Below are 17,229 nucleotides of genomic sequence, written 5' to 3' on the forward strand. Positions count from 1 at the left end.
ATTATTTCAGTAAAAATAATAATGTACAAAATGAAACCAACACACAAACAAAATAAATAAAAACGAAGAATAATCACAATAAAAATAAAATAGAAAATTAAGAAAAAAATAATAGTTAAAGAAAAACACGTTAAGAACATAAAAAACAAAAAACGTGTAATAATCGGTAATACATGTATTATGAGTTGGCGATGGTCCATATGCCCGAGCGTATTACAGGTGCGCATGCGCAATGGCTGGACTCGCTTGTTTTCCAAGCCTCGCGTCTTCGTGCTTTATCGTCCAGCTCCGGAGCTAGTTGTTGCTTGTCTGAGCGGTGATTGACTATAATGGCGACGCGATTATTCTGAGAGTAGTCTATGGCACCGTCTCTGGCTGATAAAGGATACATGTCGGAGGGTTTTTTCTGCATCGCACACTATAATAATAAGGACAAGCAACATCGAAAAGGAGCACATTCACCCCGGCCACAGGGAGCCAGGAGAGCTTTATCCTGCTAGCTGCGATAGCTAGCAACTCCGCTCACTAGCCTGCTAAGTTGAAGAGGTGGGATTCAAGTGTGTGGACTGGAGGAGAGGGACTGGCAGTTTGCTGAGTACTGAGATCTATCTGCGCTAGCTGTTTACTACTTTGGGGTATTAACTTTCTCACTGCCAGAGGCAACACTTGGACGCCACTGGCTCGAGGTTGATGCTAGCTTGTTGTAATAGTTTTTGGGAGAGGATCCAGAATCCTTCTTGGGTAGCTAACTACAGCTACAGACAGCTAACGGGCTAGCTTTGTGGATTGTTCCAGTCTCCTTCCTGTTAGGACTTGCTCTCGCTTGCGTTTGGAAACTCTCTACCAGTGCACACATAGTTGGCTAGCAAAGAGTGCTAGCTCGGTAACTTTTAAGGATTGTTGTACCTTTGCGACATCTTTTCTTAAATGACCACCGGCAGGAATAACCGAGCCATGATGGAAGGAGTTGGAGCGAGAGTGGTTCGCGGACCTGACTGGAAGTGGGGGAAGCAGGATGGAGGAGAGGGACATGTCGGCACCGTTAGGAGTTTTGAAAGTCCAGAGGAGGTGGTGGTTGTCTGGGATAACGGGACGGCTGCCAACTACCGTTGTTCTGGAGCTTATGACGTGAGGATATTAGACAGTGCTCCAACAGGTAACTTCGCATCAGCTGCCTGCTTCTGCTCGCATTTTCAGGCTGAGTTTTAGTCTCATGGAAGTGGCTTCCAGTGTAACAGAGGGGTGCTCCGTTTGCAAGCTACGGGACTTTTTTAAATGTATTCATTTTTTTGGCTTAACTTCGGAGCTTTTACAGTGTGTAAGAATAACAGAGAGTTGGTGCTACAACAGTTATTGCAAGTTTCTCAGAAGCAACTTACTTACAAATATTTTAAGAATATATAATAAGATCACCATTTGAGACGAACTACCCCATTTATATTTATATCCTGTCTGTACACAGGCAGTGAAAGCTTTGTATAGAAGGTATGAAAATGAGTCACTGTCGTAAACATGTCAGCACATCTCATGACTCTGAACTTCACACTGCTTGGATAAACTTTTGTACTAATTATGTAAATGATTAGAAGCATGATGTGGTTTTAAGGACCAATAGCAATACATGTCAATCCAATTACTTCGTTCAGTACACGTCCCATTGACAGACATCCCATATCCGCCCCCTGGTTAGTCACTGGATAAGGAGCAGTTTCCTGCAGTAATTTACACTGTTGATCAACCTGTAAGGACATGCTGAAGGGGAAAAGATTTTAAGGAGCTGTAAAGGAAAAACAAATCCAACTGCCAGTATATTAATAAATCCGTTATCTTGCTCTTTTAATAGTATGAAGAATATGTCTCTTTTTGAACTGATAGCATGCACATTGTTGGTAGCAAAGTGCTGCTAAGTTGTTGCAGTAATATTACCGATGTGTACTGTGCACATTATTATGTTTAAATTTCGACTAATCCTGCTCCCTCAGGCATCAAGCATGATGGAACCATGTGTGACACCTGCCGTCAACAGCCCATCATTGGTATTCGCTGGAAATGTGCAGAGTGTACCAATTACGACCTCTGCACAACCTGTTACCATGGAGACAAGCATCACCTGAGACACCGGTTCTACAGGATCACCACCCCAGGCAGCGAGAGGTTAGTTAATATTTATATAAAATTCTAGATTGCCATGTGAACAGAGGCGAAAAATCACATGAGGCAAAAGTGTGTCACATTTCATTCCCTGCTCTCTCATCTGTATGCAGCGATCGGCACTTTACTACAGCCGTTTTCTAGTGTAACCTAACAATATTTGCTCTTATTGTTCCTCATCGTAGAACCAACAATTATAAAGTAGACATAGAGTAGCCAGGTAATCCCTGTATTTCATTGTGATTGGTTGGTCTCCCCCTTTACACACTTTGTGTAGCCGTGTGTGTATGACATTTGCGGGTCTTTTGTGCACCCTGCCTTTTAGGCAGACTGTGTCTATCTCTATGCTCCCAGCCCTCAGTTGCCTGGCAACAACTCAGCCTCACTTTAAGATCAGTCAGACCTTTTCAAAAATCATATTAGTGCAGTGTTTCCCATTTAGAGAACATATAATCTTTTTTTTGTCTCCTGGAGGATGCATGCAGCTTCTTTTTCTTGTGTACTAGTAGTTGTCAGTTCAAGTGATTAGTCGACTAGTTATTACACATCTATGGTATTGTTTTCACGATTTAAAATATACTTTTAGGCAAAACCATAAAGTGTACGCTACTTAAAGTTTTTGTCCATTTGATTTCAAAATGTATTTAAAGTTTAATTAAGCACCAGTTAGAATCAAGTGATTTCCCTTAAGTGCAAGGTCAGATCCCCTTGGGTGGCTATGAAAAAAAACTGCTTGAGATGGTGTCAGCGCATTATAGAGTAATGAAAAATATTTTATAAGTTGGCAAAACAACACACCTGCCAACAACAGTTTGTGATGGTGTTAAGTGGGAAATGTTAGGCGTTTTACTTTTTTGAAGTTTAGACAAAGTATTGCTGCAGTTTGTCTTGTGATGTCTTGGAGTAACCCTTTTTCCCGTTTGAAAAGAATCTCGGTTGACTATTAGGGGGCAGCCATTACATTATATCACCTTTATTCCATTGAAATGTGATAGTACTGAATTATTATAAAGTATGTTTTGAATTGAGATTTCAGAACTTTTTCAGATTGATTTTTATAGACACATTGTGCACATGAGGAATAGCAGTTTGTTAGGTATTTGACACCTTACATTAAATTAATAAAATAGAAATATACACTTATTATAACTGCTTCAGGATGTGAAAAAAATAACACTAGGCATGTGAAATCCAGTGTTTTCACATTATTTAGTTTTCAGAGAGTGACTCTACCACACTTTATATTAGGGCTGTTCGATATAACGATATATATCGGATGACGATATAAAAACGTCTATCGTTTTTTTTTTATGCTATCGTTTGTATTGTGGTGTCGCAAAATAAACTGTTTACGGCAATATTTTTTCATCATTTTGATGGTCACTGTAGTGGCTATATTAATTTCTTAAAGTTCTCTCTTTCTCTTATATTTAATATAACCACACTACAGACGGACAAGCGCCTGTTTTTATGCGTTGTCGTTAGCAACAACGACGGTAAAACCATCGCGTGTCCGCTTGTTTATTTTCCATATAAACCTTTCACAATAAAGCTCAAGATCCTGTTGAGACTTTTCAAAATAAACTGAATCACGTGAAAGAGTATGCAGAGTATTTACGGATGAAAAGCAAAAAAGAGCCGTCAGTTGCTAAAAAACAAACCTTAGACTAGGACTGGGCGATATGACCCAAAATTCATATCTCGATATTTTTTAGCTAGATGGCGATATACGATATATATCTTGATATTTTTTTTTTAAAGCCGTAAGGTAAGAACAAAAAGAGAGTTCTTAGTCAAAGGTGTGTCCCAGATGTCACACAGGCACTTTTATTAACATACAGCGTAGATGTACATGAAGAAATTACTCAAAAATAAATTATCAGCATTTATTAAAAAATAATGCTCCATAAATAAAAGAAAACAATGTTGTTTTTGTGCATAACAAAAAGCTCACAATTGTGCAGTCAAAATGTAAACTAAAAGACGCTGAGCATAATAACAAAGACAGACAGATTTCTCAGCTGCTCTGTTCCCAAGTTCGACTGACAGCCTTGAGTTTGAAATCCGCTTCGTAACCATGTCTCTTAACAGGTGCCATTTGTGGTCCTTATACACACACAATACGGTAATATTACGTTGAAGCACAGTACGTATTACTCCGCGAGGCTCCAGACTAGTGATGGGATTTCCGGCTCTTTTTAGAGAACCGGCTCTTTCGGCTCGGCTCACTAAAAAGAGCCGGCTCTTTCGGCTTCGAACCGGCTCTTCAGGTTGTTTTGTTGCTTTAATTAATTTATTATTAACAATAATATAAAATTATGCACAAAAGGAATTACTATAGTAAAAAAAAAAGTGGCTTTATTTATATATGTTTATATATAAATATATGTTTATATACAAATTCCAAAGCACGTACAAACTCCAAAGCATGTGCAAACTCTAAAACACATTTCTAGCGTTAACTGAACTTCCAAAACAGAGCTACCTAGATCACTTAAATTACACAATTGAAAGCATATGTGTATGGTTTGTGTATTTATACACAAGCACTCATATATATTCAAATAATTAAAAAAAAAAAAGTTCATTTACCTGTTACTACCACACACCAAATCCGATCGTTGGTACTTCCTGGCTTGTGTAGCCACTAGGTAACAAAAGCTCAACACTGCGCCTAGCATTCTGGAACACTTCTGTTGTCTTTGGTACGTGTTTTGGAGTTTTTACGTGCTTCTGAGTTTTTACGTGTTTTGGAGCTTGTACGTGTTTTGGAGCTTGTACGTGTTTTGGAGTTTTTACGTGTTTTGGAGTTTTTACGTGTTTTGGAGTTTGTACGTGCTTCAGAGTTTGTACGTGTTTTGGAGTTTGTACATGCTTTGTCTCTAGGGGCCACCGTAAATATACTTTTATTTATTCACTCCACATAAAATGTAATAAATAAATCATATAATACAAAAACCAACTATTTACATTTCAACTTTTAACTATTTAAATTTTCAGCTTTTTCCTTTTAAACAAATTTAAAGTGAAACAACACAAAACACTGCAAACCACAACACAATTAAATATAAATTAAAATATGAAAACAAAAACAACATGCATATTCTCTGTCATATGGGCATGCATGAATAAACTTTCTGAATCCTTTACAACTATTTTCAGTTGTGGATGATTACTATACCTTTCTAATGTGACGTTGTCGCTGGCTCTCTCTCTCTCTCTCTCCCTCCCTCCCGCTCTGTTCCTGTGCTACTGCGAGTGTAACTACCGGCCCTCCCCCCTCTTCCCAGCGCAAAGCACAAGTCTGGTATGCGAAGTGAAGCGGAAAAAAAGTGCGAGAGAGAGGGTGAGAGAAAGGAAAAAAAAAACAACAACCCATGGCTCGCGTCGTTCACGTCAAAGATTCGGCTCTAAGAGCCGTTTCGTTCGCGACCGACACATCACTACTCCAGTCCAGACTACGGTAGCCGTCATGCTTCGACAATCCATCAAGCGGTGCAGCTCCGTAGATTACCAAAGTCGTACTAAAACATTTTTTGACAGATTGCTGAGCGCCGTGTACCATATAAAATCGGTTCGCGGTCAGTAAGCACAATCAGAATTCATATATAAGGCGCACTGTCGATTTTTGAGAAAATGAAAGGATTTAGGGGCTACATGTCGTTAGCAAGGTTAGCTCGTTAGCGCGCTAACACGTTGACGCCGCCCAGCCCCACGCACGGGGCGATCCGCGGTAACTCGTTAACGGAGATTTGCCGTGTCCATCTTGTCGTTGCCTGCAGGTGAATCTATGGTGGAGGGGGACCTGTGTTCAGTGAAGGAGAGGCGAGGCCCAGTAATGTTGCATAGAGACAAAAGTGGACGAAAGAGAGGCAAACTTGCGGCTCCACAAGTATAATTATAACGTAACATATACTATATCGATATAAACGATATTGTCACATCTTATAACTCGATATATCGCCCAGTCCTACCTTAGACTCAAACGTTAGAACAGGCTTTTCCCCGCAGCACGCTGTGTAATAAATACTCACAAAGAAAACGGCGGCCGTTACAACTTATGTCTAAAAATGTATCGTTTCATGCATCGGTTAAAACACTCGACTCCAGGTACACGACGCCCAGCTGGAAACAATTCACGCAAGTCGAGCTGCCTGAGATTCACAGAATTTACAGAAAATGTTACATTTTTGTGATTTATATGGTTATCGGATGATAGATGTCTTATATCAGGATATGAGATTTTGGTCATATCGCACAGCCCTACTTTATATTGTTATCAGTATTTACCTGAAGTTGATGTTGACAGTCAGATTAAATTGTGTCACTGTGTGCCCCATTGTTTTCGTTTTTGGGCTTTATTGTCTGTTGAAAGCTAATTTTAATGTCTGAAAATACCTTTTAAAAAATTCTAAAGAGAGATGGGTAAGATCATGTAACTCACAATTTTGGTTTTACTGTAAAGGAAGTGGTAGGATTACAGTAAAGACTCTTCAAGAAGTACTGACACTCAGCAACCTTAGCTAATGTTACAAAAACATCTTTTATTTGTCATGAATCCTTCACAAGGAACTGCGTGCATTAAACAGATGACAGCAGGAGCATATGACATCTGATGCGATCAGTCTTTTCTGTATTATTCACCAAAATCAAATTAATGTGCCAAAGCGCCTGTTTACAGGTGACATGGTTTATGTGGGAAAACTAATTTTGTTTTTATATCCTTCATCTGAATTCCTGCTTTGATAAATTTTTCAGAAGTTGAAAGTAGAAACTTTGTTACTAAATAATTCACACACAGGTAAGATCAGGTCAGATTGAAGAAGAGAATTTTACTCTGCCTTGCCCTCTATCAGAGGATCTTTAAGTTTTATAGACTAAGTGCCAACATATGTTTGAGAGCAAAAAAACATATGTTTCAGACTGTTGTACCTGAACAGTCTGAGTAATATCCTGCAGGATTTTCCATTGATTTATAGTTTTGTATTTTTTTAGTGTTAGTGAGGTTTTCTCTGCTATGATAACAAGAACAGAAGAGTTGAAATGGAAGAGAAATTCTCCTTTGGTCTCACCCCGAGCTGCCGGATTACAGTTGCTCATGGGCTGAGCTTAAAGTTACCAGGGGGCTCCTCTCTGTGCTGTAGATGAAGAGTAAGGACGCTTATTTTGTTGGAAGAGTATTTACTTCCTAAATTGCACAACCAGCGCTTGACTGTGATTCCACTTATACCGTCAGTACTCTGATGCATCCATTTCAGGCCTATATTAGCTAAACACCATAGTTTAGTAAATGAACACATGGTCCAACAGCTGGCAGACTTTTCAACTGCATTTCCCCCGAGACAGACATTGCATAATGTACAATGGGTGCTCGAGGACTCCCTGACTCACACTGCTCCTACTGCATGGAGGAGTGTTTTGTTACACCACATTAGATTCTTTCAGTAACTGCTGAGGAGGGAGTGGTTAGAGGCCACAAGCTGTTTGCATTGGTTAGACCTACACTGTCCAGCTGCTGTGTCTACCAAGACTCATATTGTCTTTGATTGTTAGAGCGCTGTCTGAGGTTTTATTTGCCAATATCTATTAATTTGTTTTCCTTATAGCTATGCTGGTGTTTTGAGCATGCCTCAGAGCATTGTAATGGTGTGTTTGAGTACTTAACTTCTTACTTTTCATTTGCTGTGCCAAAAAATTTAGTGTGTCTGATTTTGAGTGCATAAAAACTTTTTGTCTTCTAGAGAGCTAATCGCTATTCACTGTGACATTGTGTGTTTGTGATTTTAAAAAATACCTGAGAAGATTGTGGTAGGAAGGGCAGCTGTCACAGTGATGCTGTGGTTAGCCCTGCTGCCTCACAGCTAAAAGGTTCTGGGTTGTTTGGCGCATCACTGTGTGGAGGTTGTATGCTCTCCCTGTGCCTGCGCGGGTTTCCTCTGGGGACTACAGCTTCCTCCCACACTGCAAAAAACATGCATGTTAGTTTGGCTGGTAATTCTAAATTGCGTTAAATACGTGAAGTTCAGTAAAGCTCTGTATGAATGCATTTGTGTTTTTGGCTGTAGTGTAAAGTTCCTTGAGTGGTCAGTAAGACTAGAAAATAAAATCAATTCCAGTCCCTTTCTAACTGCTTCAGCTGGGAATTTGCGATGTAACATATGGTGTACCCTACGGCATACCCTATATACCTCCCTAGAAGTTAACTACACATCAGGTCGATGTGGCCTACAGCTATTGATTCTATCGATTCGTCCTCTACATTTCCAGCTACTTTTTCGCCAAAGTTTTAAAATTTATCAGTGAGAGAATAACAATTATTGTCTCAAAATAAAAAATAATAATCATAGCATCAATATAAGGACTCATAAACGTCAGCAGATTCCTGGAGGGAGATTGCCAAAACTATCAGAATGAATGTGAAGGAATTTACAAAGAAGTGGGGAAATAAGAGCTGGGACCCAGAAGGGAAAAAAGTCCCAGCATTTTATTTATTTCTATTGGATCGCTGGCACTGCGTGTAAAACACCAGGACATGATCACATGGTAAATACTGGCGACAACGTCAAACACTTCCGTAGGTTACATTACAGGCTCTACAAAATTGCCAGCAAAAGTCTAAATCCAGCCTAACTGTGACAGAAGTCTTTTGTTAGTGATCTTTTACTCCAATCAAACACGAGGTGCTGAGTGACAAAAGAGGATGGTAACAGCGTCCCATGTACTGAAAGTGAAGTTGGACAGAAGGCACACAGTTAAGGACGAGCTGTGGCTGGAGGAATAGTGGCATATAATTTAGTAATTATTGTGCAACAGGCACTCCTCTGCAGTATTTACACATAATTAAAATGCATGTGAGTTGATCCACCTAAACACAGTTGACAGAAACCCTTACGGATTTATGGATGAGTATAGCGCATGTGATTAATGCTTGTCCAAATAAACAATAATGGCCTACATTTATAAAACGTATTTTGTCTTGACAGAGTACTTTTGGAGTCACGTCGCAAGTCAAAGAAAATCACAGCCAGAGGAATCTTTGCTGGTGGTCGGGTTGTGAGAGGAGTTGACTGGCAATGGGAAGACCAGGATGGAGGGAATGGGAGGAGAGGAAAGGTAAGGGAAGCTGCCAGAAAAGTTGGAGTCTCTAACTGTGCCTTTTTTTTCCCCTTCCCTGCCCAAGCCAAAAGCAAGCAATGTACCAATTTTCTAGAATGGCAAAGCGATGTGCTTTCAGTGCCTACAAAAGTGTTTCTGGGTTTACTATTTCTAGCTTTACGGAGAAGCACAGATGAGCAATTTTATAAATAAAATTAATTTAAAAAATTTATAAATGAAATTGCTCATCTGAGAGCTCATCTGGGTCCCAGTCACTTAGAATCATCTTTAACAACCATAGTATTGAGACATTCAATAAAGGTAAACAGTGCTCAACTCAAACATCAATGGTAATAAAAAGACAGGAAATTTGTCTCCACTAAATCCTGTTTCACAAGTGAGCTTTGTTTGTTCAGATAAATATACGAGATTACTAATGGATAGCGTTGAGAAATACAGGCAAAACTGTCTCTGCCTTATTTTAAAGCTGTACAACATAAAAGGATTATAAATCCTTGGAGGTAATACAGGCCTAGCAAACCTGCCAGAGAAATCTCAAAGATCTTTTTCACAAAAAATCCTAGGCAGGAAAAAACAATCTTACATCCCAGGATATGGTTTGGTTAAAAAAAAGAAGCACAGTAGCCTGAAACAAAACAGGAAGTTCACTGCTTGACTCAACATGTTAGGAGCGTAACACAAAGAGATCAGTCCATTATTGCTCCTTCTATACTTTTAAGTTTCTGTGAACAGCAAAAGGAAATTCAAAAAGCAAAATTAGAAAACAAGGTGACAATTGATTGTAAAGATTTAGCTGCATTTTCCATAAGAACTGACTTGAACCAAGATGAAACCAAGGCTCACTGCACCAGCATAAGGTGTGACAGCAGGTCTGAGGATTTTATCCTGGTGTGTAACAGCAGTCAGGGTACCGTTAGCTTACATATGGAGATCTGTGGAACCTGCCTGTCACTGACCCACTGCCAAACCGGTCATACTGGATGATGTTGCAGGCCAGTGTAACGTTTGCCTGGGTGTCTCCAGACTCTTTAATGCTGGTCACATGTGCTCGGTGTAAACCTGATCTCATCTGTAGGGAGAACTGGGTGCCTGTGGTGGACCTGTCAGTTCTGATGTTCTCTGGTGAATGGCACTTGAGTTGCACAGTGTGGGCCTGTGAGCACTAAGGTGTCCCAAGAACGTTGGGACACCTTCATATGTCCCGACGTTATGTGTTTGCGTCACTTGGTCAGAAACATGCACGTGAATAACCTGCTGGAGATCATTTTGTAGCACTCTGGCAGTGCTTCTTCTGTTCCTCCTCACACAACCAAGCCAATACAGGTTCTGTTGCTGGGTTCATGCCCTTCTAGAGCCCGGTCCAGTTGCCCCCATGTAATGGGGGTATTGTTACAGCACTTTTGGATGAGCTATCCTGAAAGAGCTGGACTACCTGTGCTGCAGGTGTTCTCTGATCCTACCTGATGTTGCAAGGAAACAAAAAGCAAAACTAAAGAAAAATAAGTGAGCAGGGTTAAGGAAAGAGTATTATATGTCTACCATGTTTAAAACTCCATTCTCTACAATGTGATGACTGGGTGTTCCCTTAATGTTTTTTTGAGCAGTGCACATCTACATGTATTGCTTCAGCATTTTTCCAAATGTTTTTTTTATCAGAAGTCATGTTGGTGTTATCTCACATCGCAGGTTTTCTGCATGTTGTGCGGGCCTGTTGTGGTAACCACAGGGGGAGGAAGAGGCGTGGATATGCACAATACGGCCATAATCAAGAGCAGACATAATTGTACAGTTGTCTTCACAAGTAGAAAATGAGAAACAGGATTTGTTTCTATACAAAAATCCAACTTTACCCTTCAATTTAGTTGTCAGGTCCTCCACACAGGACTGGTAATAGCCTTGTGTGCGTCACTGAAACGCCTGTTTTCCTCCCCTTAGGTTCACGCTGCTGATTCCTGTTCATCTTTTCTGTGATTATAAACACTTTTTCTTTGCTGCAGGTTATTCTAGCCTTAAATATGTCATTAGAAAGTAATGCGATGTCTGATGAGGTTGAATTTGTTTAGCCCAGTCTATTTAGATTTATGCTCTTGCTGTGCTGTAAAGTGCGTGTATTTTGACTCTGGTCCAGTCCCCAGAGTATTCAATTTAAGAGTCCCTCTAGGCAATTTAAGACTTCATTTTGCTGTGTTATTTAATGGCATATCTCATTACAGTTTTATGATGCTGTAAGCAGTATGCTCTCCAGAAAACCACTATTACATGTCCTCCAGCTTAGATATTCTGTTAGGTTAGCATGAATATTACCTCCTAAGGCCCATTAATCAATTAACACTGGAAGGGGGCTGAACATAATTTAATAGTTTGTTTTCTGTATTTACTTAAGGCACAGCCTTTAATTAAAGAAATAATTTATTCCTCCACAGCATCTCCTCGGCGATATGAAAGCTCTGAGCTGCTTCTGATGAGGAGAGAATTGTCTTGTAAAAATCCTTATTTCTTTCAAAGCAGAACGGATTTTGAAGTCCAATATTCATAGCTTATTGCTTTTTTTTAATGCCTGTAACGCATCATTTTAGTTAGCTTACAGCTAAAAGTCATGTTCTCATAACAAATGTATATGTATAGCATTATTGATGGTTTAATCCAGTGAATGCTAAATCAAAAAAAGGATCTCTAAAGACGCTGTCGGGGTCTTTAGTGATAGTTTTATCATTACACTGGACCTACAAGCTAGTCAAGAATAGCCTGACTGATTTCCACTCACTCCCTTTTAATTATAAAACTTGGATGCACACACTGAGAAGTTTAGCGCAGCCAGCTACTAGGAGTTTATTAATATTTTAATCTGTTCTTGTGCATCACCACAAGAACAAGAACAGCCTTCTCTCTGGGAACGAATAGCACTTGGCGTTATTATATTTATCATGTACAAATAAATGTTTTGGTTTTTTATATCTCTGTATAAACGAAGGTCTGATAGTGGTGGGAGTGTCTTTGTAAGGCAGTTTCTTGTATGTTTCCAAAGTGTGTAAAAACAAGCAAGTGGGAACTTGGGACATGGTGTCAGATGACACTTTGTTACAACTGTGTAATGGTGCTTTAATATCAGTGTACTGATGCTCAGGGATTTATAGAGATTTAAAAATAAATAACTCCAATAAGAAAAGCAACAAAACATGATACTTGATTTTTTTTTTTTTTAGTTAAAACCTCACTCATGTTTTTTATAAACATGCTTTGTCTGCACTTTTGCTAAACGACGCCTATTTTTTCTTTCTTTTTTAAATAAACACTATTTGTTTATTTGTTTTCATTAAAATATCCTTGGAGGTTGCACAGGTATAAATAACTGTGGAAACAATAAAAGGTTTAGCATTGACTGTGAAAATGCAAATTCAGGGAGAACTAAAACATAATCTAATTGTGACCCCATACATCAACGCCTAATTTGGTTTGTGCTTGATTAGTCCCACCCCTAATATTTCTTAGTGTTTAGGGAATAAACTTTCCTTTAAAAACTCAGTAACTGGACAACTTGCAGAGAATGTGAAACAACGTAGTACTGTGCAAAAGTCTTGGGGAGATTCACATTACCCTTCAGTTGATACACTTTACTGAAGCCTCATGTGAAATGCTCTCATTGGAAGGGTGGCTGTCAAGAAACCATTCTTAAGTAAGGGAAACAGGAAGAAAAGGCTGAGGTATGCCAAATTAAACAAGAACTAGATTGCAAATCAGAGGGAACAGATCTCATGGAGTTATGAATCCAAATTTTAAGTCTTTGGTTCAAGTCGTCAACAGCCGTCTGTAAAACATGGTGGAGGCTATGTCAAGGTTTGGGACTCTCTTTCAACCCACTGTGCACTACCATCTGCAAAGCAACATATTGGCAATGGCTTAATTTTTCAGCAGCAAAAACATACTTGCTTAGAAAAACACTCAGAGGAACACTTTCAGTCATGGATGGGCCTCCTCAGAGCCTGGACCTCCATATTATTAAAGCAGTGTGGCCTCATCTTGACAGAGAACTGAGCAAAAGGGAGCAAACACCCAGAGATGAGCTTTGGTGTTTTACAAACCTTTGCCGTATATTCCTTGTATGTTTGCTGTTTTATTTTCATGTAATTCAGATTAAAACACCCTGCTTTTAATGTGTCCTCTGCTGTTTCTCATCTCCTCCCTCCTCTCTCTACAGGTAACAGAGATCCAGGACTGGAGTGCGGCCAGCCCTCACAGCGCTGCCTACGTACTGTGGGACAACGGGGCCAAGAACCTGTACAGAGTTGGCTTTGAGGGAATGGTGAGCAAACTTCTAGTATGAACCTCATGCTCACTAACTCATTCACACAGACGGATTCACACAAAAGATCAGCTGTCAGTTGGCTTTTGTATCTAACCGTGGAGCTGGGGCTCTTTCTTTTACTGCCAGGCCTTTGTGAGAGCCACGCAGCCAGCGTGAGTACGGCACTATTGTCCAGGCAGCTGGAAGGGGGAGGTATCTGCATGATAAAGGCAATCTGTTCCTTCTGCTTTATAAGGGGACACGGTGAACATGGCGGTCAACTTTAGAAAGGGGGGACATTCTCCTGGGGATGTCATGGGCTCAGCTACACACGCGTTCCAGATGAAAAGCGTGTCCTTCATTGGTGCAGACTGCCTCTTCCTTTTTATGAAAGCGGCCAATCGGGTTTCTCAGTTGCATAACAGATTTGTCCTTTGTTATTCTAATAGATTGAAAGGAAGGTAGGTGGCATCTGCCTTTGGATTAAGTAAATCATGGATTAGACCCCCTGTATTGACGGTTTTATTTCGGCTTTATTTTATGAAGATCGGATAAATCCTGCAAAGGAATAAAAAAGAATTGCAGCTTACTGTATTTTCCAAACGCAGCGTGAGAAGCCAAAGCGTTTCCTCTGTTGCCATGCCTGCTTCATGTGCACAGTACTATAAGATCAAACACATCCCGCTGGCTGCATGCAGTCCAAGAGACAGTTATTAATTTACTGAGACGTGTTGCAGTCATGACTTTGGCGATCCATCAGTTCAGAGGAGCGTTTGCACTGTCTTATGATGATCTCTGCCCTCTAACTCTGCTACAGTGGCTGCACATCTGAGTCATCACAAATGATATGATGCTTTCTCCGTGTAGCAGTATAGTGTTTCAATTTCCTGCCATATACCAAGTTGCTTAGGGCACTGATATTGTGGGTATTGTAGGCAACTGATGTGCCTCTGCAGCTAAAGTGCATAAATTCTCAGTGTCATTATCCATCACTATTCCCCTCTAATGGAATTACCTTGGTTAATTATCTAACCCGTTCCATCTTTTTTTCCCCTTTTAGTCGGACCTCAAATGTGTCCAGGATGCCAAAGGAGGGACATTTTATAGAGACCACTGTCCGGTTTTAGGTAAGCAAGCCGGTGATATGTGTCTGCGTCGTTATTGCACCAATTTGTTCACCTAGCGTGCTGGTGCAGTGAATTCAAGGACATTCGAGGAGTTTTTCTTGTAGTGAAGTCTGTGTGGCCACTAGATGTCAGCACTACATAGTCACATGGCTCCAAAACCAGGTATAGACTCAGGTCTATACTTGTCTTTCTGGGTTTAAAACTGCAGCAAATTTTGATGTGTAGTATATACAATCACTCTGCAGTGCTGCCTCTCTTCAGGGCAACTCGTGCAAATCACATTTTAAATAAATCTAATGTTACCTTAATCGTCTCAGGTGAACAGAATGGCAACAGAAATCCTGGTGGCCTTCAGATTGGGGACCTGGTAAACATTGATCTGGATCTCGAGATTGTACAGTCCCTCCAGCATGGACACGGAGGGTGGACTGACGGCATGTTTGAGACGCTCACCACCACCGGCACAGTGTGTGGCATCGATGAGGATCACGACATTGTGGTTCAGTACCCCAGTGGGAACAGGTGCAGCGCTTGACATGGAGGCTCGGAATAATTGATTTACTTATTTTTTAGTATTTGTCTACTAAAAAACATATTTCTTAGTTTTAGATAACCCCTTCCACTTAAGGTCATTCAGAAGCAGCAAAACACTTCTCAGCACATCTTCACCGTAGGATGTAATTATGCTTTTTAACACTCGAGAGAAGAGACTCTCAATAAATTAGCAGTCAATTTCTAGTGAAATGCATAATTAAAGTGGATTTTCTGTGAATGTAAAAGCACTTTGTCGCTTCTAGTGTTTATTAAATGTTCTCAACATGCTCTTTGATAGTGATCATAGATATACCTCGATCAAGTTCTTTTGGGAGTCGTTTAATATTGGGCATGTGGACCAGTAATGTAAAAGCGGTCTAAATTTAGCCCACTTTATTTTTATTACGTTGATGAGCTTAAATTATTCAAATGCTGTGAAGATAATTACTGGGGAGAAGACCTTTCAGACTTCTGCTCTGTTGGAGGTATAGATGCGCTTTCTCTGCTTTTTTTTTTTTTTTTTTGCAGTTTAATTACACAGTGAGGCTTATATCACTCTGTAGTGTGGTGGTTAACACGTTTGCCTAACACACGAACAAGAGGAACAGACCCTCAGAGGGGTTGCATCAGGAAGGGCATCTGGTGTAAATGTGGGCTAAATTCAATATGCAGATCCATCCACTGTGGCTATCTCTTGTGGGTAAGGGAGTAGCTGAAAGAAGCTTGTTACAGAGTGATACTTCCTTGCTTCACATACCATCTTTGAATGAGTCCTGACTGATTTTAAAAAAGCAAAGTCAATAACAGCAATTTTTTTTTTACTTTAGGTTTTTTTTGCATTCATTAATATTGCCTAGAATTATGTTGTTGAAATAAATCCAAATTAAATAATGTTGTAATGTTTAAAATGAAAAGTTCCTAGCTAGACAATTCATGCACCATTTTTGTTTCACCAAAGCAAAAAAAGAAAAGAAAAAAAGTTTGCCCTTTTTTTTTTTTTTTTTTTTTTTGCCAAGCTTTATGTCAAAAATCAAACATCAGTGAAGCCTGAACACTTTATGCTCTTACATTCACGTCTGGGGAGAAATGCTTGCATTAATTCAGAAGAAATGCCCCATTTTGCCCAGTTATTGGTGCCTTATTATTTATTGCTCCAGCGTAGCTTGCTCAAATTCTATACCTTACATCAGCTATCACAGTTTAGGGGAGCTAGTCGGTGTTGCTTGAATGCATCGCTCTCTCTGTCCTCAGATGGACGTTCAACCCAGCAGTGCTGACAAAGGCTAACGTAGTGCGCAGTGGCGAAGTCGCAGCCGGTGCAGAGGGAGGCACTTCCCAGTTCCATGTGGGAGACCTGGTCCAGATCTGCTACGACATTGACCGCATCAAGTTGCTACAAAGAGGCCATGGAGAATGGGCTGAGGCGATGCTGCCTGTAAGACTTTAATAGATTTTCACACTGATTTGTGCAGAGTTGACCGCACTCACAGTCACGTTGAGGCTGTTACATTAATAGAAACAGGAAATAAATGTGGACATGTTTAAATAAATTATTTATGGTTAAGGATTTGCTGGGGGAAAAAAAATTAAATTTGTTTAATAAATGTGTATAGATAAATAAAATTTTTCTACAAAGAGGGACATGTAATGAAATTATTCATTGTAGCTACATTTGTCTTAGTTACTACAAGACTTTACACGCAGCATTGTGTAAAATCTATGGATGCTTTGCTGCCAGTTCTTTTAAAAAATCTTCTCTCAGTCTTAACATGACTTTATTCTTCCCGTATTATGAAGTTTATTCATCGCTGCCCAGCATGCCGTGGGTTATGTAACGCCAGTCTACTCCAATATGCCACTTGTCCCTGCCAAACTGGCCCCCCTCAGCAGCTAATGAGCCTTAAAACTCTGAGATGGGTTGTAGCTTTGATCACTAACCATGGCTGTTTGCCGCCTGCTGCCGCTTCTGCTGCAGCAGTCCCCGTTATTGATGACATCCTCCAGGACAGCCCCAGACCC

The 17,229-nt window shown here is 40.1% G+C and overlaps 1 protein-coding gene across 5 annotated transcripts in view; it reads left to right on the forward strand.

Annotated features, from left to right (window-relative positions):
• Nucleotides 1–265: 265 nt before the first annotated feature.
• Nucleotides 266–17,229, forward strand: part of mib1 (MIB E3 ubiquitin protein ligase 1) — a 61,350-nt gene continuing 44,386 nt past the window's right edge. For 4 of the 5 annotated variants that reach the window (XM_063461377.1, XM_063461378.1, XM_063461380.1 and 1 more), the window contains exons 1-7: nucleotides 266–1,156; nucleotides 1,983–2,154; nucleotides 9,135–9,264; nucleotides 13,463–13,567; nucleotides 14,610–14,676; nucleotides 14,994–15,198; nucleotides 16,462–16,645. In XM_063461377.1, the coding sequence (XP_063317447.1) occupies nucleotides 928–1,156; nucleotides 1,983–2,154; nucleotides 9,135–9,264; nucleotides 13,463–13,567; nucleotides 14,610–14,676; nucleotides 14,994–15,198; nucleotides 16,462–16,645 (1,092 nt within the window). In that variant the 5' untranslated portion in view covers nucleotides 266–927. The remainder of the gene's footprint in view (nucleotides 1,157–1,982; nucleotides 2,155–9,134; nucleotides 9,265–13,462; nucleotides 13,568–14,609; nucleotides 14,677–14,993; nucleotides 15,199–16,461; nucleotides 16,646–17,229) is intronic. The other variant, XM_063461379.1, reaches the window with a different exon arrangement.

This window comes from Pelmatolapia mariae, linkage group LG18 (genome assembly GCF_036321145.2).
Source record: "Pelmatolapia mariae isolate MD_Pm_ZW linkage group LG18, Pm_UMD_F_2, whole genome shotgun sequence".
Taxonomy (NCBI): domain Eukaryota; kingdom Metazoa; phylum Chordata; class Actinopteri; order Cichliformes; family Cichlidae; genus Pelmatolapia; species Pelmatolapia mariae.